This window comes from Pieris brassicae, chromosome 4 (assembly GCF_905147105.1).
Source record: "Pieris brassicae chromosome 4, ilPieBrab1.1, whole genome shotgun sequence".
Classification (NCBI taxonomy): domain Eukaryota; kingdom Metazoa; phylum Arthropoda; class Insecta; order Lepidoptera; family Pieridae; genus Pieris; species Pieris brassicae.
The window spans coordinates 3805511-3832775 of record NC_059668.1 but is presented as its reverse complement, the minus strand read 5'-3'; the positions used below and the strand labels follow the sequence as shown (position 1 = coordinate 3832775).

Here is a 27265-nt window from a genome sequence, read left to right as displayed (position 1 = left end):
TCCATTTTTGAATGAAATGCAGTATTCTATATTCGAAATTTAACTTTATATAAAAACTTTGTTTGAGTTTCTTAATAACATTCCCTACGGAAACACGAATCTTGATTACGAGGAAATGAAACAATTGATCGATACGGGTAAAAAACAAAAAAATGTGGGAGTCTTTCAAGCTAGGACATTAATCATCCGTGCGCTGGGCGGGCCGTAGACATAATCTGCGTTCGCAGTTCACTATGTACGAACCTGCCTAATGACTTTTGTTATATAACCGCTATTGTTGTGTGGACTGCTAGTTTTTCGTAGGAAAATTCTATTCTCTCTGAAATGTACCGTTGGAAAATCTTTTGAAAACTGTTTGTTTATATAAGTGAAGTAGTAGTATTTTAAGTCTAAATATATGTATTTATTATTGACAATAGTCTCGTGCTGCTACCGCCAAAAGGACAGGACAAAATCGTTTTTGTAATACCAAAAATATTTCCCAGGAAACACACCAGATAATGTTTCCATTAAAATATATGTTGACGTTGAAAATGGTAAATCATACAAAAACATTTGGTCCGAAGCTCGGAAAGAATTTATATCGCGAATACAAAGCCATCAGTCAGTGTTGTGTCGACGCTGATTCCCGTCGTGTTTTGCATTCGAAATGGAATGTTATTCACCGAAAATTTCGTTTTGCTGTTCGCTAAAAATTACGCCGGCCGGATTGAGCGAAATTCCGCCCGCAAAAAAGGTGTCAAATGAAATATTCAAATATATTTTAATATAATTCATGCGGCGGGTTTCATTTCTCTCCCTCGTAATGGAATGCTAAATTTTCGGCTGAACAAAAAATATATATTAATGCGCGTACCTAATAGCTTATACAAACTCGTTTGTTGGGTATTGTTGCGCACAATGGATGTCATAACTCCGCGTCGCTAGCACGGCCGGTGACGTCTTTGTTACCGGAGCTTTGTTCCGCACCCGGCTCCGCCTGTCGCCGGGATTTCCTACCCAGGGCCTTCGACCTCCGACTCACTTCAACCAGATCGATACAAACTCGAATTCAATTACTTCCCTCCCGTTTCGTGATCAACTTTTCTATCACGGAAATTGAATACGGTTATTAACTAATCACATGTCAGCCCATAAAAATACAGCAATAGCATTCGAAAGGGCGATCCCCAGTCTAATTACAGTTTGTTAGAACCATTAAGATAATTTGCAGCGGGCAAAACACGAATGAATATTTGAGAAGGCGATAGAATGTGAGTAATCGCTTTGGATCACGAAGCGAAAAGTTATGAAAGGTGCTGGCGAGGGTGATTTTTCAACGTCCGTCACGAACGCGAAAATCTTAATGAAAAAGAAAGTATTCAATCGTAACGCGTTACACAAAAGAAACGAAATAATCTCAAGAGGGCGCGATGTGTGGGTAAAACTTCATCTATGTGTATGGAACGCATTAGGGCTCCAAGATGAGCTTCGCCGCGGGACAGCGCGTCCCCTGGGGTCTCCCCCAAAGCGAGAGGGGCGGACTTCGCTCCAGAGAATATTTGACACGGGTCTGGCAGATAGACAGGCCGGTCATGTGTGATCTAGGCAGGAAACGAGGGGTTTTTTCCGTTCCTCCAATATCGCTACGCAAGTATATATGATTTATGTGCTGTCAACTCACACATGTGTACACACCATATGATGCCGCTTTTTTTATTAGCTAATGACATGTAATTCTCCTAATTATAGCACTATACCGATGATAGAATATATCCACCGCAATTACTAAATTGTTTCGAGGTTCAGTTGTAGCAATATCCTTATTGGATATGAGACGTAATCATAATTTAATATGGGTTATTACGTTTCTGTTTCAATTTGAAATGGTTCACGGAGCTAAATGGAATTTTAATACCATATAATAAGTTCGGCTTCATCGGCTTAGCAGCGGTCAAAGTTTGATTGGCGTTCTATCTCGACGTTTAATTAATGTAGGGTAGAGCTTACCTCACTTAGCGCAAGAGCGAGAAAGCGATATAAGAAGAAAAAGGAAGGCAGCAATTTTAATAATGCTGCCAACGCTGTCAACAAAATCTCCTTTAAACAGCTTTAAATCTTTCAAGACACATATTACACATACATTTTAATACCATAATATTTAGGAACTATTACAGAATCAAGAAATTTCTAGAAATTGCTTATTCAATAGAAATTTTACATTTTATTGTATAATTATATATTTGAATTATGATCAGAATTTATTTGCAAACATTAGGGTCGGTTTATTTGAACATCGATATAACGGAAGATAGAAGACCTATTTTCTTGGGAAATGCTTATAGCATGGCAATAAAAAGTGACACGCACATTCACGCAATATTGTCAATATGTATGTAATCTACCTATGTGTGCGTTAACCTTCGTCGGACGTAAATAATAATGGGATTGGCTGAGGGCTCAGATAAAGGTTTATAATTATGGGCTGGGATGGTTTTTTAATAAGCTTCAGATGATTTCATTTTTTTGTTTCACTTATAGATAACAGAATCTCCATGTCTTATGTTTTTTTAATTTATTTTTTATTATATAAATTAAAATCAATCATCCAAATTGAATCACTTTTTAACCAGATTTATAATATTCAATTTAATTTTCAGTAATTATCTCTAAAATAAAACCTAATGTTTGTGAAAAATATCGACTACTCACTATTGTTATAAAGTATTTAAAAAGTAGTACAGCGCCATCTTTTGTAATAACGCAGTACTACGTTCAACTTCTTTGTTAAGTCCTGCTGAGCCATAAAAAATATACGTTAAAGTCATGCACGTGGATAATCGCTAAAAATGAAACACTAAAATAAACGGTACTATTTCGAGAAACGTCTAAAATAATATTTTGTGTTCGAATAGCAATTTATCTGTTTCAAAACCGGATCTACTAAATAGAACCAGAAATGTATTTTTACTTTGAAAAAAAGCTATGCAATTATGCGCATGTAAACAGGGGAACGATGGCATGCTGGGGATCTATTTTCTTAGTTCAAAGTAAATAAACACTACTACATAGTTACTTCTTCATTTCTAAAAGTGCTTACAGTAGGTATATATTAAAGTAGTAGTTAGCTACAGTTATAATACTATAGTTATAATATTAATCTCAACAGAAATAATGTAACTACCAAAAGAACTCATTGCGTGATTTTACATGAAGCAAATAAAATACATTTAATTTTGGAACCTCATTTTTTAATGCAAAACTTTTTAAAGGAATTTTAAAAATCGAATTCCTTAACGTTAAGTACGTTCATTCATGACGTGTTACAGTGAAAAGAGAAAATGAACCCTCGAAAAGAATCCCAACTTCAATCTGAGGGTACATTTATCGTCATTGTTGGTCTCGACAGTCGAGGATCTATCAAAGGTAAGTTCTCACAATGGAGTTTATCGGAAAGGAGGAAAACTGGCGCCGCAGTTACGCCATTGTACCCACCAACGTTATGTAAGGTATGGACACCGTAGATTAGAAACATTCAAAAATAAGCCTAACATCAGGGTTTAAAACCCAACGCGACATAATTGTAACGAGTTGTAAATTTTCCTATTAACATAAATGTGTTTCACACAAATAGTATAAATATTTAAAAAAGGTTAAGGGTTTATGATCAGTATTTTATAAATATATAGTAATTGGTATGGATTTGGTCGTCTTCTGTAAAATTTGGTATATAATAATTATGTTCATAAGTATATTTTTGAAACATATTTTGATTACATTATTGAACATTTATTTTAATTCTAACAAAGAGTGACCGCCATTTATTTGTAATTGTTCATCGTTTACCAAACGATTCTAGCTTTCGGCAGCAGAAAGCGGAGGGCAAAACAAATTCTTCTATTCAATCATCGACCGGGCACAAAAGCCCGAGGCCTGATAACCGAACAATGAAATGTAACAAGTCGGCATTGTGCTGACAGGGGGTGATTTCCATTATATTTCCATTTCCACCTCAATTCTATCGCGGCCTACCTTGTGCTAGGAATAGAAAAATTGTTCAAGTGTATTTTCCGGTCTATACGACTTCAGATGCCACCTTAGAGTGATTTATATAATTCAAATGACATAGCCAATTATAGTTTGCTATATGAGATTAACAGCTTAACGTAAAAACATATGCCAAATTGATATTGTATGACATAATATTGGTAAGAATTATATGTTAAAAATGCGTGTTATTAATTTTACTTTAATATTAAAATTTAATATTCCATTATTTATATAAATAATTAATGTATAGCGTATATATATATTATATACGCTACATACTCAATTGTATATTTAAGGGAATTCAAAGAGGAAACAGTAATTAAATATACTTGATAAGGGCATATAAGGGCCACGCAAGAAAACGTTAAGAGAATGCAAATTAATTCATAATCTCAATATGAACTCCTTCAGAACGATATGATTTTCTCAAGCAATAAATCACTCAGATTCTGTCGTAATTGGTAAAACGATACTTATATATAGTATAACACACACTCGTTACGTAGGTGATGCATTCCAGAATTATTAACAATATAACATCTATTTATAAAACGCTGTGGTTGGTGGGACTTTTTCTTAATAAATGGAATAGTTTCAAGAGCTTCAAAGCGTTCTAAATGTGCTGTCAAGAGGTTGCGAATGGTATATGTCATACGATAAATACATTGTCAGTATGTAGAATGTTATCTTTTTATGTAGTAAGGTAGTGTTTAAGTGGTCACTGTAAAGTACTTAGCCTTGTAAAATATCATCTTATAATTAATAACAAATATAACTATTTTGCCTGACGTATTTATTTATAAATCATTTAGAACAGTGTTGGCCTAGTGGCTTCGGCGTGCGAGTCTCATCTCAGAGGCCGTAGGTACGATCACCGGCTCCTATTAACTTTTTTTAAAGTGCGCATTCGTTTAAAAGGTTGAGGAAAACAACGTGAAGAAACCAATTGCCTTAGAACCAAAGAGTCGACGGCGTGTGTGAGCAAAGGAAGCTGATCACCTTCTTGTCTATTGGATTTATGACAATTGATCATGAAACAGATACAGAAACCTGCCATCCAGACTTAAAAAGGTACAACCTTTGACTGCGCCACTGATTTTATGTTTTGTTAATTTATTTATGAACGCATTTTTCCTTACTAGTAGGTACGTTACACACCACTGCAATGTAATATAGATGCAAGATAAGTCTACTTCATAAATGCATAGTGATTGACAAATTAATGTCTAGAACAAATTAATTACTAATTCCGATATAAAAATATTAGCAGCTAAGACGGTTACAACCTTGAAAAGCTGGGAAAATATAACAGTTATGGATTCATTCATGATCTACGCAATTTGTATCAATAAATCACATTATCAAAGAACATTGTAAAACATAATTAATGTTGACAAACAAATTAGATATCTGCTGGCACGTAGTACAAAGGCAAAGTTAAAATCCATCTCTGCCTCATCAAACGCTCGAAATTAATTAACTTCGACAAACTTGGAGCTAGCTTCTAAGAGTATAAATTGGCAAGTTCTGCCAATGGATTCGGGTTTGGCCAGAGAAGGGTTATGACATGGGGTCGTGAGGATATTTTGCAAATTTATATATTATTTAGTAAGCCCATATCGCTTTATATTACTGTAATACAAATAAATATTGACCTTACTAGTAATTTTCGTTTATTGTATGTAAACTATCTTAATGAATTCAATCATCAATAAAGTTTATTTTATAGGCTCTATAATAATACAATTTTAAACTCATTGGGGATTTAAAGTATTCATAGTAAATAATGTATTTATTTTTTGTATATACGTCAAAGCGTCGTTAGTACGTTATACTACTTAACATGCTTAAAATCCTATATACCTACTTATATAACTATACTGTTATTTGCTTTAAAATATAACAATTTTAATGCTATTATTTAAATAACATACCATCTATTTACACTTAAAATAACACTTGTTTTGACACTTTAATGTAAGGTTAAACTTGTATCTGAAGGTTAAACTCCGCGCGAATTAAAGACGCATAGTTACTATTGCTGTACTGTAAGCTTTCGAAGCTTACTTGACGATTGTAGAATGAAAACTAAACTTTGCAATTCACTTTGAAATGAGATGCAATGTGATTACAATAAAGGCCCTAAATCAAGCAACCAAGTCGTAAATTCGTTCTCAGACAAATTCAGAAACAGTAGGAGTCGGTAGCGCAACTTGAGGGCGTATTGTTCGGCATTGGTGTCAGCAAAACAGAAGGTGAACGCTTTTGTGTCGGAAGTTGTAAATTTTATGAAAAGTGAAATTCCTTTTGAACGCCTGTTAAGCCCATAAATAATCCCTGCACAGAAGGAATTTCATTGTTTCTGGCACTCATTGTTTCATCAATGCGTACGAGTTGCGAAGATGTTTTTGTAAGGCATAAACGTTTACTTTCAATTGATTATTTAATGTGACTAAAGGTGAAACTTACCGAATTGACTTCTCATCCAAGGATATAGCGGACTAGGTAGCGACGCGTTGGTGTTTGGAGGTGCTTGCTGAGGGGGCGCCTGTTGCCCGTGCATGGACTGCTGATGCATGGGAGGCATCTGTGTCTGATGCTGCATGTCATCCACTGGATACATGAGGTGCTGCTGGTGTGGCGGTACCCCATGTTGCACCATATGCTGCTGTGGATGCATGTGATGGGGCATCTGCTGCGCCTGCTCCAGGGGCGGACTCCCTGGGACTCCGCCCGCCGTCGCTGCCGCCGCTTGTAGCTTACACGACGTGTAAACGGCTGGAGCCGGTGGTTGATGGCCGTTCGGTCCATATCCATCCGTTTTAGGGCCCATGTGACCCATTTGGGATGGACTATCAGGCCGGTAGCCATTCTGTTCCATCTGCTGGTAATACCCCAATCTATCGTAGGGTGGAAACCTAGGATAGGGCATTCCTGGTGCTGTCTGTGCCGAATAATGGTGCTGTGCAGGTCTGAGCTGTGGATCGCACCCTTCCAACTCGTGTCCTTGCTGTGGGACAGCTCCATAGTGCGCGTGGGCTTGTTGGTGGTCATGGCCACCTCCGTTCCTCATGTCCGGCATGTAGGCGTTTGAGAAATATGTCATACTGTCGCAATTGTTGGCGCTCATCGCGGGCCCGCAGCCCGCGCGGCTCGCGTCCGTATCTTCCGTCGCAGGTTCTCGGCCACTGGGGCCGACACTATCACTTTATCAGTCACACACACACTTCGGATTCCATTCACTACACAGCAATGCTCGAATCCACAAAGGCTTCACAAGGTGCGAACGGACGGTGTCTCCTCATCAGATGCTCGTCGAATCTGGAAAGAAAGTTTAACGCACTTAGTTAATCTATTATTAAACTCTTTTCCTGGTGTCAATCAGCGTCCTGTCAATCGATTAAATATTATGATTGGCGTGCTCCCGGGAGTCGTGCAAATCGTCACATTATGCCTTGGATCTGGCAATGTTAAGACTAACACGTGTCCTGAGATTAGAACACACATGACGTTAATAAACCGCATATCTTTTGTGTAAACGCCTATTAGCGACAACCTGTCTATACAGGGCCCTCTGTTCTCTGCACATATAGCATTCTCAAGGAATGTCTGTCTTTGTCCCTCCGAAGGAAACAGTTCCTCAAAAACGAGACAGGGAGATGAAATACAACCGCGTCATATGGCTGACCTGTTGTCATAGCCTCGACGTTTCGAAGCAGTTGATGGAGCATGAGTGACAAGGAAGCCGAGGCCGACGATGTAACATTACAACAACGTTAATTTGTATTTTGATATGTCAGTATCACTGAATCTACAACTTTATCGTAAGATCTCACTTAACTGGTTGTAATGTATGAAATTTATAGGGTACTTAACGCGACAGCTACTGGAATTTACCAACAATAAAAACTAGTCATATAATGTGAGCAGTAATAAAAGCGAATTCCTCACGTCGATCTACAGTAGTTTTTTGATGAAATTGTACGATGTAGCTTCCAGTCGTTAGCGACTTTAAAACTGAACTACGTAAATGGACGTCTTTGTAAAGTTATGAAGCAAAATTTTTGATATGGTTTGTTAAGCATTTCCTTTAAGTAAAAAATCTACATAGAGAAGTACTCAGCGCCGATACCCGCCCCTTGAACGGAGGCAAGTTATTTAAAACTCAAATGCACAAGCTTCATTAGCGACAGTTAATGATGGCGGCGTCTCTCTAGACAATATGTTTCTTACAGATGTTATTTGTTATATAAATAATATGCTAAATCAAAGAGTATTTTGAATGAAAGTTTCATTGCGATTTATATAAAAACCAGCGGTAAATGATTTTATAAATTCATAATTGAAGTTTATATAAATGTGGTGATTTATATATTCATAAGCCTTATTACTTCACACTGGGTTGGAATTGAAAGGCACTCGGAAAATTTGCATGTTGAGGGATGGACAATTTAAATTTACGATTTCGCCGCTCCCCAGGCGGGAGGACGCCAAATTTTTTTAATTTTCAATTTCCATTTACATTCCAGACTAGCTTTGTTCAGTTTACACACTTATAAATATATGACGTTCATTAACTTTGGGATTAAGAATTTACATGAGGGGCGGACCAGCTGCGCATTCGAATAATTAAAATTCAAAAATTTCATTTATATTTCCTGATTTTTCAAGTTTATAGTTAAAAAAATTAATTACATTATTCATTCATAGGAATACCTAATAACAACTTTATTAAAGTAGTTATTTCCCTACAATATAGTACAAATAACTGGATTTTTTTTGTATTAAAACATTAATAACACTAATAATGTGTTCAAACTAACATGCTTTCTAGAAAAATGTCTTATAATACAACTTTAAAAACTATGTCTATAATAATGTTAAGCTCTCTATTTCCGAATACAAGTAACAATTATAATAACGTTGAATATTACTTCATTATATAGAACCTCGTTAATATAAGATATTTTACCATCAGCACTTCCCCGTAACCGTAACATAAATGAATTCCAAGTATATACTTAGTTTTTATCTTTTCTAGCCCACAATTATGGGGTTAGATAAAATCTTCGACCTGGTTCAAGAAACTTGTCTTTAAACTGACCGACGGAAATTAATCCCACGTGCTTTTGATAATTTGATAACCTGCTTTGATTTATTAACTTGTGTGAGTCAGTGAGTTCTCAGGCCCTTTTCAACTGTAATAAGTAAGTTTTATGGCAATGCGCGAACGCGGCCTCATTATAAAACGTAGACGTAACCGACGTGTCGTTTTAATTGTTTTTACGTGAAAAAACATCGTAACCTTAGTAACAAATATTTATTTTTTAGTTTAGTCTACGTTTTATTACGAAGCTACTAATGTATTCCAAGTAATTTGTCACGCAGTCGAAAAGAAAATGCTGAAACCATAGTAGGTACTTCGAAATTTGAAAAAAGGTTTGCAACAAAATGGAAAAGTAAGAGATTAATGTTTGTATAGATAATCATACTACTATCGTAATTTTTTAAATAAAATTATATACCCCTAGTCCTGACTTTGGTCTTCTTCGGCTCATAAAACTTGTAAAAAGCCGGGGTTTGAACACCCACAGTCTAGCACTCTATTTAATAAAAGTATAATAAATAATACTTTAATGCGGTGTTAACATCAAATACATATGTACTAGATGACAGGTGACTTCAAACGGTTTTTATAAATGGCATTTTATACGCAAATATTTTTTCTGGTTGAACATTGTGTGAATATTCCATTTCTTCCGTAATATTAATCATAGACAAAATATAATAGACTAAATATTAAAGTATTAATATTGTTGCGCGGGCGACAGTCGGTAGCTGTTAATCAAATGACGATCAAAGGGTGTATTTTAGGAAAATTTCTGACGCCTGTATTTATCATTTCCACTATTTGTCAATTAACGCTATTGTTGGAATAACGTAGTCATGATTTATTTTTGTTCTAAAAATCCTTGATGATACTGGACAATTTAAACGATATTTTTTACACTATAATTAGGTATAACGTTCTAAAATAGTCACGAAAAATAAAGCATACAATGTCGCAGACCTTATATATATTTACGTGGATGGTACATAATAATATCACTACACGGTTCTGTCATCAATCAACTTTTTTGTTAAGTACGACGAACGATCCTATTTTCCCATTGAATCCCGCAACAAGTTACTATGATTCCATGTTTAAAATGCCTGTAATTTGATCTATATATAAAAATTTCTGCCTACTCAAACTGGGCAACGAGTCATCTAGGGAAATACAGGCATAATTTCATATAAAAATATGTGTACAATTTTTCTATATCATCAAAGAGATGTCACCTAATGAGCCTCCAGTGTAAATTTGGGGTTGTGTGACGCTGAGTGAAATCCTATGTACAGTGTTAATTAACCACGCCAAGTTCGTAATTTAATCAAGCAAGTTATGCAATTTTCATACCTACTCATGTTTCGTGATTTTTCATACAATGTGACGGGTTTTCCCGAGAGTTGCCATGTAATTTTACGGTTTCGAGAGGAAAATGTGTGTTACGCCTTTAAATATATAAAATGCGAAACTGTTACAAAAAAGTACCTATTCTAAACTCTATTATAAAGATAGTAATAAAATACTGTTTCAGTTTTTTAGTATTATAATTTATATTTATTAATTATTATTATTTTAATTAATTAGTATTTATATACTATACTATATAACAGATATTATTTTATCATACATTGAAACGGTTCTAGATTTATATTTTTCAAGATTATTAAATCCAGTTTCCAGAAAGGAATTTGAAAGATTCCATATATTGAAAAATATACAAACAAAATCATCAAATTTTCTAATTAATGTTTAAGACGTCACATGTATATATATATATATAATAACATACATACAATCTAAAGATAGAAGACATCTCTAGAACAAGTACCAGGAATCCAGAAATCAAACGGAGCTATCAATGAAATGCGACGCAATCAAAATGCCGGACATTCCTATGCGTTGTCTGTACGGTTTGAATTATGTCAATAAGAAAAATCTAAATGGCCCTTTAATAATATCATCAGACTGCTGTGTGATACCTACCTAGATAAATATATCTATTAATAGTATTAAGAAATTAAAAAAAAATATATATTTTTAATTGGCCATACCTCTTATTAAGTAAGTGTAAGTATTATAATACTTTCTCGCTGAGAAATAAGTTTGACCCATGGCCAAACTGATACATATTTTACAGTCCACAGATTTTTTAAAAATAACGCGTAGTTAAATATAGAATATGTTTTTTTCTTGTATCAAATAGGTTCTAAATTCATGAAAATTTGGCGATGAAACAATAGCGATGTGGCCAAATTACATAAACGCAATGCAATAATCGGTTGTTCACGGTATTATTGCAGTTTAATTAACATTGCTATCATACCGGCTAATTGTTATATCACGCAGATGTGATTTACGATGTGATACAGACACCTTCGTGTAATTGCTAAGTAAACATTTGCGTGATACAGTTTAGATATTTTAATTGGTAATGCATTTAAAAGACGTTTAATTAATATCGATTAAATTACAAAATAGATTGGAGTGTACAAAATAGATTTATAATTGTTTTAAGTAGTTTACTTATATCTATTAAATACTAGACACTCTCCGTATGTTTTATAGATTGAATATCTTAAATGACTTTTAATAATCGTCGTATTTCCGCGAACATATTATCCTTAGATAAATGTTTTGATTTCCTGGTTATAACTTGCTATTCTGCTGATTAAAACTTTAAGCTATACAATACGCAAATAAAGTACCATAAACACCGCAAAATTTATTTAAAATTATTTATGAGCGCCATCTTTACGAAGTATATAAAAAATAAAGTTAATGCAGCGCCATCTATTATTTTATTAAAGAACTACGATGAATGTTAATTCGAGAACTGGACGTGTAAAAGTCACTATTGCTATAAGTCAGCTAATGTCTCAGAGATAATTTTGTTTATATTTGTCTTGTTTTTTCCTGCGGATTCATTTGAAATAGGTAATATTTCAGAAGGATTTTACTTTAGAATAATCTACGTAATAGTTTTTACTAGATAAATTTTGTTGCTAAGTCATTTTTGCCTAATAAGTATCCGTATTAGTAGTATATTTTAATTTTTTATTGTTATAGAACGTATTATAACAAATTAAATTCATAAATCAATTTTATTATGATATCATATTTAAATGTATTTTTCAATATTTCAAATAGTTTCTTATTCAATTTGAATATACTGTTAACAGCTTTTGTAACAAAACATTAATTTTTGTATACTCAATAAAGACCATTTTGTTTTTAAAATCTATAAATCCATGTAAGACTGTATTTTTCATAATATTCAATATATAATAATTATTAGCACCATCTATCTAAAGTTAATTGTATTAAGATGAAGGATTTTAAGTATAAACTTGGGCCATTAATATTTAAAGTTTTAGTAGTGACATCTGTTGTTGAGTAGATCAATAAACGAACGCTTTTTGGCCCTAGATGTCATTGTATTAATAAGTCACTGGCATTAAGAGATTTCAATATAAAATTCTATAACTATAACACATACTGTTCTGCATTTAAAAATTCTGAAAACAATACTTATATATATTATTGTTAATTAAAGATTTTTTGTTACATTCCAATAGGAAATCCAACAAGAATATCATAATTATGGAAGCAATTTAATTCCAACTAGAACTATTTACTTATTACTTTTCTACTTATACTAGTTCTCAAAGCAATATTATGAATATTTAAAATTAAAACTACAAATACACTGTACCAATATAAAGTCAATGACTTAATGTTCTCTCTCTTCAATCGGTAGCTCTTGTCTGTATGTATGTATGTATGACAATGTATAGTTTTAAGGATGATGACTCTTTCACTTGATCGGTCCATCTGGTTGGTGAATGGCCACGTGATCTTTTGCCTTCAGTGTTACCGACCACAATTTCTCATAGCCTCTTCGCATTGTATGGCGAAAGTAAGATACAATTCGCTGTCGGCATATTATATACATAGACAGGCGAGTCCGTATTTGGAGTTGGGTCAGGATCGTATGAATTGGTGTGCTTCACAGTCCACGGTATTCTTAGCATTCGCCGTCAGCACCACATCTCAAAGTCATCGATCCTTTGCTGTCCTCGAGCCAAGAGCCAAGAGAATACTAGAGCCCGTATCAGTGTTTTGATACCAATTCCTTTTTTTGTTTTAGGTGCTGTCTAAACGTGTCATGGCATCCTTTAGCCTTAATGAAACTATATATATTCATTAAATGTTGTTTAGTAAAACGTTTCTAATAAGACTGATATCCAAAAATCTGAATTTTACTTGACAAGCGCTCATTGTCATCCAAGTTTAGGGCTTATATATATATTTGTTATGTGGAACCTTTACTAGCATTTAATAAGCGGTAGAAAAATGTTTTAATGACTGGATTTCTATACATAAACAGTTTAAAGTATTAATGGCCTCAAATATATTGGCGAGATCAGGGTCGGATATGATCCTTTATGATAAGATTTATATTCAAAGTACGGGATAAGTACATCTGACGGAAAATGCGCTATTTGTTACCATGTACATAATAGGAGAACTGTATTAATTTCTAGGGGTAAAATTTGTTTAGCTCTGTATATAAATAAAAATAACGTCGTGTTTATGGACTACATAAAATGTCTTTATTGTAGATACTAAATATGTTATAATTTAGGTATTTTAAATAATTACTAGATAGAATAATATTTCAAAATTTTCAAAAACGTCAAAAACGTCGAAATTATTTTAAAAAACAAACACCAGTTGGGTGACGTACCTAAGTACCCCAAAGGTACGAAGCGGAACTCGATGTTTTAAAATCATTTAAAAAATATCGAATTCCGCTTAAATCGTTAACGTTAACTATGTACAATGCTTTATTTTAAAGCATCTATATATAAGCCATTCTAGAGCAATTAAACACGGTTTAAAAATTTGAATATCGAACCTTTTATAAATCGAACACCTAACGAATAGGTCGAAAAGAAACGCTCCGATAGGGATGGGACGAAATGAGAATCAGTGAATTTTTTGTGCGATTTTTTCGACGTTATTATTATGAGAAAAAAATGCGGAGTCAGTAAAGCGAAACGTGGGGTGGGGGCATGACGAGGGTTCCCGATTTGATTGAAGCGGGAGGGGCGGGGCGGTGACGTCACGCACTCATAATAGGCCGCGCCGTGCAGTGATGGCTGCCGTTTATCAAGAACGAGTGTTAGTTCTGCACTTGGGTTTTATTAGAAGCGCTGCATTAACGCGGACTTAAGTGCATGAACTCCTTTAGCATAATTTATTCTGCTTTTATTCAAAACGTTAATTTATCTCTTGGATTATCAGTTAATCTATAACCTTCGTTGGTTTTTCTATTAAATTTAATATTGTATTTGGTATAAACTTAGAATCGTAATTAAACATTTCTTTTGGTCGAATATAAAATCAACTTTATTAATAATAGTAATCAAATTATAACAAAAATAAATTGAGTGAAGAGAGATATTTCTTATAAATTAATTATTGTTTTCGATTATGTTAGCACGTCACATATTGAACATTTATTCCACATGAACTTTATTAAGGATTATTGAGTTCTATTCTCTGCCAAACAAAAATAACTCTGCCTCACTTACTTATACGAAACTTTCTAAACAGTACCTAACCTAACCTTTGTTTTAATTGCAAAGTGTATATTGACAGTTTAATGAAACGTTTTCTGAACAGGTGTAATTATAAATATCCAACTGTTTATAAGTAGATGTTTAAGGTATATTACTCGCTTCGAATAAAGATAACGCAAATAATACCTGTCTATATTACTGGCTAAAGTAATTCATAATACGAAAGTCATACTAAGGCTTGCGTGCGTGATGGGCGGAGCGAATCGCGTGTCTCGAAGCAGTTATCGCGGGAACACCTCGGCACGGCACATCACTAGCTACGCCTATTCTTAGTGGTTGCATTCGAAATTTGAAATTACGAAAATTTGCTTCGGGGAGTTTCTATATACCACGGGTTATGTTAAGGAACTATGCGTGTCCGTGGGTATAACAATATTGTTCGAAATTCAAATTTATTCGTCAGCTTTTTGCGATACCTGAATTTGTAGACAACTGTATCATAATATTATTCAAGCCACTCCATAGCACATATTTTAATTTTAAATTTTACTGTTTAGTAAGGGAAAAATATTTAATGAGCGAATATCAACAAAAAGTTTTAGGTATATTATAATTATGACGCCATATATCTAAGATAATGTTAATTACCATTTTGTACTTTGAATAAGTGTAAGGTCATTGTCTTATATACAAATTTATTCGACAATTCTATAGTCTTTTACTAACTCACTCTCTGTGGTGTATAGTAGACATACTTTTGAGTAGAAGCGAGTAGGTAGGTATTTGCTTTTCCTGTAAGCTGTGTTAACCTAGTGGCTTTAGTGTGCGACCTATAATTGAGATCGTAGGTGCCTAAGATTCCCAGCTTTCCACCAATGGAATTTCTTTCTAAATTCTATTTAATATTCGCTTGCACTCTGAAGTAAAACACAATCACCGACTTGCCTATAAGATTGATAAATGATCATAAAATTTGAGAAGCGAGAACTACTGGGTGAGTCTGATCTAACTGGTGAACTCAAAAGACCCAATATAAACCCTAGTTAATTTGAATTCCTTACCCAACTCCGCATACAGACTAGCTTGATCCACCATATGCCGACACCGAATTATCTCATTGTCCCATACAATACGCGGAGGCCATAAACCTGGTCGTTCTTGGTAATACAAAAGGCAAAAGACCATCCAACCAGATGGAACAAGAGAAAGACTACTCAAAACTGTACGCTGTAACAGGCACCGGACAGAACCCGTTGGAGACAGATAGTCCACTCCATGACCGACCATGACGCTTAGACATGAGCTACCGACAGAAGAGAGTGAGAGAATTTTAATTCATATGATTTTGCGACGACAACAGATTGAGTGAATACATAATGTTACTGCAAACTAAGCAACATTTATAAATTTGAAGTCCAATTACATCTGTACACAGCATTCCAGTGGCATCTTCAGTACTTAGTAAATACTAACTGTATATTTTATTCATTATTACACAAAATTCAATCACAAAAAAGTTATTAAGGTTGCAAGTCTTATTACCCGCGAATAATCTTTTTAATTCATAAAAACTATTGTAAAAAATATCAACACAACACCCAGAATTATAATGCATACACATTCTAGCGAGTAGACCGTTCTGGAATTCATACTAATTAGGTAAAGTTATATGATACTTAAGAATTAATGCTAATGCTAATTTATTTAAATCCGTTGATTAGACGAGCACAATCGAGAACAAGACAAACAAATTAAATTACATAATGTGTACTTAGAGTGTTTACACAGTTGTGACAATGTCGAGCACTTGTTTTACACTTAGCCAATGTAAAGTAAATAAAATTAAACAAATTTTTAAATACTAATTAAAAGCGGAAAATCTTTAAAAAAATACATTAAAATCTTCAGTTTTGTCTAAGTTCTGCTTATGTAAAACTCGATGGTCGTGGGTTCTATACCCAGAGACAGGCATTTTATGTCAAGGAACATCTGTTGAACTAAATAGAAATGATATTTTATCTATTTTTGGACTATAAAAATGACGGCTATTATTAAAATTAAATGATCTTAAATTACCTACTGCGGCCTGAAAATCCAGGTTGTCAAGACCCTAGTGGACCTAAACTATGATGGCTGGACTAGAAATCCAAAGCATAAATCAAAGGATTGAAAGATTTCGATCTAGTTTAGAACACGAAAGAATTTGTGTCTCATTTCAAATACATATTTTTATCCTAATTTTAAACTTATTATCAACGTAATTATCTTAGTTAAAATAAAGCGCTTTGCAATGATACGTTACGATATACAATTTGTATTTAATAATTGGACCAATATTATATAAAATGTGCAAGAAATATATCTACAGGACAATAATTAGAACCTCAATTTGGCTTCGTATATAATTTAAGGCTCCAGTGCTGACTAGGGTCTCCAATTATTTGGAATGTATGGCTATTGGCATTATTACAAAAAGTTATTTTTTATTATATGTATTAATAGTTGTTCAGATGAGTAAAATAATTTAATAGAGAAGATAAAAAATATCACGTATCTGATACATGAATCAGTTTTTTCATATATTCGCACTTGCAAGCTTGAATTGGTTATAATGTTTTGTCACGTTTATGCATGTATAAAGAGAGGCGAAAGATAAGGACAAAACATGTATAGCTACTTGCGGTTTTTGCAGGTTTCTAAGTAAATTTTATGCCATAAATAGATATTTCTCATCTTATTTAGAGCGAAGAACTATGCCACGTGGGCCATGCTAGCTACCACGCAAATTATGTTTAAATGTTGACAACCAATCAAACTTAGTAGGTATTCTACGTCATTCGCAAGAATGATTTCATTGTACCTTTGATAAACCAATAAAATCAAATAACAAACAGAATTTGAATACAATAGCATCATACTAATTAAAAGTTTGTAATCGGAGTTCATTCCGATGATTTTCATTTAAGAATCTATGTTATTTCATTTCCTGTATTCGAATCATAGCTATCGAAAATCTCGTGTTGTCTTTCAAATATAACTACTTAACAAATTAGTAAATGTAAAAATCATAACTCATTAAAGGTGCTACATCTATAATAAACGTAACTTTTAAATCTCCATATGAATAAATGCAAGCAAATTTATGAAACGAACGTTTCTAAAATCAAAATTGCAATTTTTTAGAACCAAAAATTAAGTCAAGGAGCTACATAAAAATAAATGAATGTTATTTATCACTGTAATATTATAATATTCAACACCTGCAGATACTTTGTAAACAGTAAAAAGAAAAATAAGAATTTATATTGATGAGACAATGTACCTGTTTTAGTTGTATGAGGTAGAAATCAATATGAAATATGCGTTCATCAAAAAACGGCGTGCAGTTTTATCTCAGTATTAAATTTAAATTTAGAACACCATCCCTTAATGTAGGTGTAAAAAGTATTTTATAAGCACACTTTGTTTATGCTATTTCAACAATAAAAAGTTGGCTACATCTGGCTGGCTATTTTGTTTTTGAGTGACAGTTTAAAACCATTCTTATTTTAAAATTACTTTTTAAAGAGAAAGTTAAGAAAATAGAGATCTGGTTTAGATACCAAGTGGGTACCTACTACTACGATTGGCAGGAAAACTACATAACAATATATAGGCTATATAATAATGACAGTAGAATATTGTACTTAAACATAAATTTACTATATCAATTGTCAAAATCCCCCCAATTTCTAAAATCTTAATCATTTGACCAATTGATTTCTCTAAGGCTGTATGATTTAATAATACGTTATAAAGATTAATAATGTCACACGACATAAATAATATGTCAGCTATTTCAAGCGACACCTACCAACTACAGCGATTAATTACAACACGGCCTGAGGGCCTTAGTAATATCTAATTAAGGAACGACATTTTTTAATTATATAACATTGAATTGGTAAATAATATATTGAAAATTATAAATTTGAATTTTAAATTTAGAAAACGCATTTGACATTTTGAAACCAGTGGAGGTTCTATTTTTAAATTTAAAAAAAAAAAAAACATGAGTTATTATTCATAAACGCCCTAACAGTATGCTATAAAACAATTTTGTGTGTCCAAGTACAACGTAACCAAACATTTGATACCAAACCTAACCTAACCGTACCCAATAATTTGTATAGATTCGAATAATACTTGAAGTATTAATTATTAGTATTAATTGATTTCCTACTGCCTGTGTTTCATAGAAATAATTACAATTCTTTAACGTAATTCCGTCATTCGTATTATTTTTGGAGATATGGGTACGCTTACAGGTTTATGACATTTGACACTCGGTTACATTTATTAATTAAATTGAACGTAATATGTTTTATAGCTCATAAATTATCAGACTCTTATTATTGATTGCCGTAGATTAAAAAGTCCAAACCGTTTTGTGCGAAGTAATTCTGATCGCTTGTAATACGGATAAAATAACATTCGATACATCAAACTCAAGATTAATATTCAAATCGGTCGATAATTTTACAAATTCGCCGTACAAACGAGCGGGTGTTCCGAGACCTATAATACACATTAATATCCCCGACTTCTCATGTCAAACCGGCAATCCTCGGCCGATTATCTTTATTTAGCGATAATTTATCAAGGCAACGTAATTCGCTCTTGTGAGTCATGTTTGAGGCTTTGATGCATACTACTTTGTCATGTTTTGACATCTCTCATTATAAGTACGTTGACAAATGCTTCTTGTTTCTAGTCATAAATAATCGAGGTTTTTGCTGGCTATTTCAAGTTATTTAGCAATATATAATGCAATATCCTTAGTAAATAATATACTATAATTTAAATAATGAATACATTAAGATGTTGTATTACTCTCAGTATCATATATATAGTATATACTTAGTAGAAGTTTATTTTGATTTTCAAACTCGAGACACTTCAATCGGCAGCATATATCTACTATAAAGTAGATATATGCTGCTAAACTGTTCTCAGTAATTAACTTAATAATTAATTAAATTTGCCAATATCTATGGAGAATATCAAAAATCTAATTCGTTTAATAGCCCTAGAGTTGATGTCGTTACCTTGGAATTACGTCGTAGAATAAATCAAAAAGTTAATAAATGCAGGTAGGTACTACTAGGCTCAAATTCTAAGTAATAATATATGTTTATTATTTTCTTCTCACTTATACACGCGTGACAAAATATTTTATAAGGAATTTATAGCAAAGAATATTTAGTATTTATTCGTATAATATGAACCCTATAGCATCTATTATGTTTCACTACTTCAAAATTCTAATATCTATGCATATAAAACGTCGTTACGAAAATTCGATATTTAAATTTTCAATTCTGATAAATATTAGACGTTTGTGAATGTGGAAAGTTAATTAAAATATTTAATGAGACCACCGTTCCGTTTGTGGGAGCTGTTGACATGTACAAATGATATTAAATTACCGATACGGAGGTAGGCGTTATCACTTCAAACAATACAACTCGGCTCCATTGAAGCTCATTCATAATAATTAAAGATTTTTTAACTCCTCGACTTCATTTGGATAAATCGTAAAAAGTATATACTTAAATCTGAGCTGTCTACTACGAATTTTGGATACGACTTAACGAAACAGATTCATGTTTATTACTATTATCAATATATTATTTGTAATTGCGATTAAATAATAATAATTTTGTGTTAATTTATCAGAAAAATAGTAGTAGTAATCAAGGAGTTGAGAAAAACACTGCACCGCTCTAGAATGTTTTCTATTATAGCTGTATTTCTTGGGGTTTGATAAGATAATGGTCCGAAGTCTGACGTATAAAAGGGCACTTCAATAACGTAGACATTTATCAATTATTGTGTATCTTATGTACTTGGCTTTATTGTAAACATACGCTGTAAAAATAAGTGTGTGTTAACCTAACCTTACCTACATAAATAAAATTTGAAACTAGAATTGCCCTACGCCTAATGAAATCCTTGTGTGCAAATGCAATATATAAAGAATTAAATATGTTTGAATTTCTATTTAAATATCAATGAATATCATCAATTTACAGATTATCAAATGAAACTTTGTAACCATAACAACAGTAGTTAGATATTCTTTTATTCATAATGTACGACAAAATCTAATCTATTAATTTAAATTTGGAATTCCAAGGGCGTGCCGAATTCAAAAAAGCCGTCATGGTTTCTCTACATAGAAAGTCGTGATCTCAGTCACGGCGCATTATCGCATCATCTCTTGCTACACATTAAAATCATGAAGTTTTATTAAGGCAGTCGAAAAGCAGACCATGTGATGGTCAGTAGATAGCGGTGAAAGGTACCGTTACAATAATAGCCCCTAGAGAACAACAAGAATATTTTGTATGTTAATTGCATGTATTTCAGATTGTGTTTATTGTCTATATTTAGGGTAAAAGAACATGGAACATGAACACATATACAGATAATAAAACAATAAAAAACTACGGTGTTAGAAGACATTTTGTCTCAGAATAAAGATAGAAGATTGTTTTATAAGTTTACATAGTTTATGTACAAAAAGGCTGTATTCAATTAATTGAATCTACTTCAAAACTTTGTAAATGCCAGGTCTTGTGTTCTCGTTTAAAGTGTCCTATTGCAAGATTTAAAAAGCTAAAATACAGTGAGAATGTAAATGATACAGAAGGCTTTTAGCATGAGGCCATATAAGTTATGTTATTCTTGATTATTTTGTTATGCGAGCACTTGAAAAATATAATAAATATTTAGGAAGTCTATTTACTACTTCATATAATGCTGAGAGTAAACGTTTCTTTGTAAAATGTTAAGTGTTTGCTGCGGATTCAAAAAGGAGGTTTAATAATAGTTGTGAAATTTATAAACCTGTCTTGTATTTGTTAAATTACTTATTTTCTTTTAATAATTATGCATTTTATAAGTTTCAGCCATGATATTAAAATAACTATACTAAAAAACACTAAGGGTTTTGAAATATCGATACCCTAAATAACAATTTCGAGAAGCTTCTTTTCGAAATAAAAAAAAGGTTGAAAATATTAGTGTTACACTCCGCTAATTATTCTATTAAATTAGCATTTTACATAATGTGTTTAGTTAAACTTAAATAATTCCTTATCAGACGTTGCCTCATCGGCCTTGGATTTAACCTAAAATAGGCATAAAAATAATTACATTTATTACGTATACAAAACACATTTGTATATATATATATATATATCTTTATGAACTAAGGAGAGTTAAAAGTGCTAGTGTACATTCTTTTATAATTTTTTGACTAAATTTCGTTCTATTTTGCATAAAACATTTACATTAATAGTTCCTAAATAATTACTTATGTTAATTTAATTATTAGATTACTACTAGTATATCTACAAATGATAAAAAAATATTTTAAACTTCATTGAACCTATAAGTAACCCCTATAAAGTTCAGGTGAGTTTTTAAGATGTATGAAGCTCTAATAGGGCATGAAAAGCACATACTTTTTCATATATAAACTAACTCTAAACTAACTAATTCAAGACCTGCGTAAAAGGCATTTCATAAATCAGATTTTTATGATTAATTGAATAATATTCAACAGTAATATCTAATTTAAAGTGGACAATTTATTTATTTAATTTAATCTAGACAATTTATTATACATACTATGTTATATATAGTCTAGATATTACAATATCATTAAATATTCATAAAAATATATTAAATTGCAACTCATTAATTGTTGAATAATAAATGTATTAATGCTAGCTGCTACTCGTATATGTCTGTTTACTACAAAGCTGTAAGTAAAAATCTATTAAAGATATGAATTCAATGTTTATATGAAAATATATAAGAAAAATTGTTATAATACTAGTTCACTACTACTACTACTACTTTTTCAAACGTAACATTTAAAGTAATGTTTTTACCCAAATATAGATATATTATTAATAGGCATATTAGTAATTATATTTATCCGTAAATTATATACAATTCACGGTGCGTGCCTACGCATAATTTTCCAAATGGAAAATCGAGTTAAATAATCATATACACAACCTTCCGGGATAAGTAAAAAGTTGATTGATGATTAAAGGCGGTGCTAAAACTCTACATCTCTATTTGGTCCTTCAAATGACTTTTTGATTAATGTCCCTGGTACCTGTCGGCAACTCCTAAAGGAACTGTCGACAACACAATAAGTTTTATTAATATCTATATTTTGTGACGTCACGGGCACATTATATGTTTATGCGGAATTCAAAGCAGGTAATTTTTTGTGCGTTGGCATGGCACTATAAAAAAATAAGGAAAAGTTTGTATAAGCAATTAGAATACTAATAATATACCTAATATTCAAATAAGATTTTTCGTTTATAATGAGGATAAATTGTTAATTAGTTTTGATTTTCTATTCATGAATTTTTAATAATAATTATTATTATGTAGATTTAAAATATTGTAAATATTTATATAGATTAAATGTATGATTAAGTGCTCAGTACGTTTAGATATTTATTAAACCACAATTTCTTGGATAATAAGAAATAAAATACCAGTGATAAGGATAATATTTGAGCTAGATGATTTCACTTGTATAATGAAAGTTTTGATAAATCACAGTAACAGTACATCAATTACATTATTATTGGCGAATACGGTATATTTGATTATCATAAAATAAATGTTCATGTTATATTTGTATGAAAAAGTTTGTTACTGTGTTCAACATTACGCTTTGATACTGAATTTTTCTAATTGTATGTAACTTACCACGAATTTAAATACGTTGCAAAGTTCCAATTAACACTAAACAAATCATGAAGTCACTATGTAAACGAAATCACAAAAAAGTTTAATTGTTTAAAAATCCTACATCACATCAAACTTTATCACTGATTCTATCTAATATCATCTCTGTTTCGCCATATTTATTAAATAAATGAGGTCACAGTCCAATTTATTTTTTACACTTAAGTGATATCATTCCAACTAGTTGGGACCACCAAACCGCGGGTAATATTTTATTCATACCGTTACCCCTCAGACTGATTTCCGACGAAGCGTGCCTAATTGCCAACATGATAACTTCGAATAGCAAAAACAAACGGAAATGTCACAATTCAATCGGACATCATCAAGTTCAAGAGCGCGCGAAATCGCGCAAATTCATTAACCGCGAAGTTCGTAGCGCGCCTACGATCGTCACTTTTTTAACGTAAACTGTCAACAATTTCACGAAATTACGCTCGTTTAATGAACGTCTGAACCCGCATTGAGCTAGCTGTCAAATCTACGAGCCGTCATAGTCCGCTGCCATGAGTTGGCACGCACACACCGACAACCGCCGCGTGCGATAGACACAACTACACTGACATATCCCGAACGCGAGCGTGCGGGCACTCTCACAAGCGAGTTTCATGAATCATACGAACTCCGCGCCTGTGTTGTACCGGGTGGGAGTGCGAACATGCAGCGTGCTTTTAGCGTGGCCAGACGAAATGATGCCTAACTGCAAAAGAGAATGTGAAGTATATCGGTTTTACAAAATGGCCGGTTATGATTGAGTGTACACGCGCCTATGTAGCTGATCCCATGAGAGATTAGCGAAATGCGTGTGAATGCAACGTTGCTACGGATGGGCGCATACTGAAGATGCGTCCTCATTCCTGCGATTGGAATCAGATGAATGATCTCTTATTTAACATTCTTGAAAGATGCGATTTAAGGAGGCGTTTTCGAGTAATTAAATGATTTAAGTGTTTGCGGATTCACTTTTCGATAACATCGTATTGTTGGACTAATGTAGAGACTGGTAACTTGCAATTTTATCCCTTCCAAGCTTACCTGAAACAAAACAAAGTAAATAAATAAAACAATCAATTAAAATACATAGTAAATAAATCATGTCCGTTGTTTATATTTTCGAATGTCATAAAATAAAATATTATTCTTTATCTTAGAGGGAAAGACAAATCCAAGTCATCGGCTTCTTATCATTGACCTCAGTACATCTGTTCTTTAGATAGTACGGGTCAGCTGTGTTATGAATAGATATGTAAGTGTAATAAGGAACCTATGTCAAGTTCATTGATATGACCTTAAATGATTCGCGACTTTAAATTTCTACTTAATACGCGATTAATTGTTTGTAAACACCATAAAAAACGCTCGGGGAAATTAAGACGCAACAAAGTTTAAAATGTATGTAATCATTCAGTAAACGATTCATTTAACGACCCAAGCACTAAAGAGCCAAAGGTAATAACCGTTGAACATAAAAACAAAGTTAACGAAGAAATATCAGCAAAAACATTAATTAAAATGATAATGACGCAAATGCACCCTATAAACTAAAGTTGAATAGAATTAATAAAAATTAATTTATTAATATCATTGACAACATTAAATATTATAGCTGCGATAAAAATTGGAAAACAATACGGTCATTGAGTCGCTACAAGAATGTATATATGTACGTACATTGTCCAATATTGGTTAGGAAAATATACGTAAGTATAGCTCATCCATGAATGTCCTAGATGTCGAATTAGGGGCTTAATGCGTTAAAACAAAATGAGTTTAAATTTGTATTTCAACAGATGTAGCAGTAATAAATTGTCTTTATGAAACAACTTCAATGACCAGCGGTCAAATTCAGACAAAATAATTGGACACTCGATTCCATTACAAAAGCGCACCATTCACAATCAAGAGCCACTCAACAGGCATAATGAAGATGTTAACAATTTTCCACGACCGAATGATCTATCCACCGTGAAATTTTAGAAAATAGGCCCTGCTAACTTTGAAATGTCCCGAGAGAGTTATTACATTAATATATTTACCAAACACGATCCTATTATTACGTTTTCATGTACTCGTTTACGCATAAATTAAAATCATGCCAGTTTTTCTTTTGTCCCAACCCTTATTTGGTATTCATGTTTGATATTTTGATAATACAAAAGGACGGCGCGTTTTGAAAACACAACGTGTTCATAACATACGAGTAAACCTGTTTTGCGAGCAATGTATGCTAAAGATACAAATTGTGAAAGAGGCAATCGTTGATAAATATTCAGACCATAGTGGGCTTTTTTTCCTTCGCTTTAAGCTTTTTATTCTAACGACGTCAAATCCATCACTTCAATTATGGTCATACCGAATGATATATGAGTTAAGTGAGGGATTTTAAAGGGCAACGGGGTTGTTTTGAACTACGATGTGTACAGCATCAAAGCTCCCTTTTTAATTTGTCCGAAACTATGAGCCGTAGCGAAATGAGGGTCTCGAAACTATACTTAATCGCACCCTAGTTTTTTCGATCGATTCTTAGGTTTCATATAATTTGGTTGAGGTTTTCATGTTTCTTATTGCTTCCGCAACGAATTTCGTGCGACCCACGGCTAGAAATGATTGAACCTATTGGGCGTTTGCCGGCAGCGACTCCAATTTAGTTTTTCAGATTAGATACGCCAAACATAATAACATAATTGCTCTAATAACAGGCCAACCTCGCCATACCTTACAATTCACTTTCCAATTCGGTTCATTTTTTACCCCAAGACTGTCTAAAACTATTATGATTTATAACTAAAATTTTCGTGCAGGCAAATTACGGGCCGGGTTTTTGAACTAGTTGCTTCTCTTTCTGACTTATGGCAAATTTGTAGGTCTGATAAGGACATTATATTTCTGTACGATAGCATTACATACATAGCTGAGACTTGTGGATAAAATGATTTACTGTGTTTTTTCTAATTAGCTCGCAGGAATAATTAGTAGGATTAACATGTAATGCTAGCGTATTTTTCAATGTCTGCATAGTTAATAAAAAGGCTTAGCAATTAAACACAGTAGCTTAAGAATTCGATACAATTTTTTGTAAGCGTAATTATTTCAATACTATAATTATGTTCCGTAAGTTATTTTTTGTACCAAGTTATTTTCTGGTAAAAGTAGTTTGAAATAGTACGGTCGACAAATGTTCATGACAGTGCCTGCATTATACATGAGACCTGACACGAACCGGTAGATATTTACATACAAAACTTTTTCACATAGCTTTGCAAGAGCAGAATTATTTTCGAAAACTAAAATCATTTAGTACTTATGCAAAACGGGTTAAAGTTTTCTGGTAAAATTAGTAATGTCAAAGTTTAGTAATACAAATATTTTCTGTTATAAGTAATTTTAAAGCTATATATGCTATATGTTAAGCTGTCTTCAAGAATTACCATGGTTATCGTGAGTATATTTATTGTGTTACATTTATAGAAAAACACATAACATACATACAAATTATAAGGCCTTATCGCTAACAAGCGATCTACCAGACAACCATAGTAAGGGAAAAAACGCTATTCTAAACCTTAACTAAAATAATACATATTGTATAATATATTCGATTTCGGGGGAAAAGAAATTAATAATAAACATAGTTTAACATAATGCTGAATAGTTTCTTCGTTATAATATACCTTAAAATTTTGGATTAACCAAACCCAAGACTTTATATTCATCT

At 32.7% G+C, this 27265-nt stretch overlaps 1 protein-coding gene across 7 annotated transcripts in view; it reads right to left on the bottom strand.

Annotated features, from left to right (window-relative positions):
• Positions 1-27265, bottom strand: part of LOC123708263 (homeotic protein antennapedia) — a 146100-nt gene that overhangs the window by 7022 nt on the left and 111813 nt on the right. For 6 of the 7 annotated variants that reach the window (XM_045658894.1, XM_045658892.1, XM_045658893.1 and 3 more), the window contains one exon: positions 6499-7350. In XM_045658894.1, coding sequence (XP_045514850.1) covers positions 6499-7159 — 661 coding nt within the window. In that variant the 5' untranslated portion in view covers positions 7160-7350. Of the gene's footprint in view, positions 1-6498; positions 7351-23511; positions 24068-27265 lie in introns of those variants that run through there. The other variant, XM_045658891.1, reaches the window with a different exon arrangement.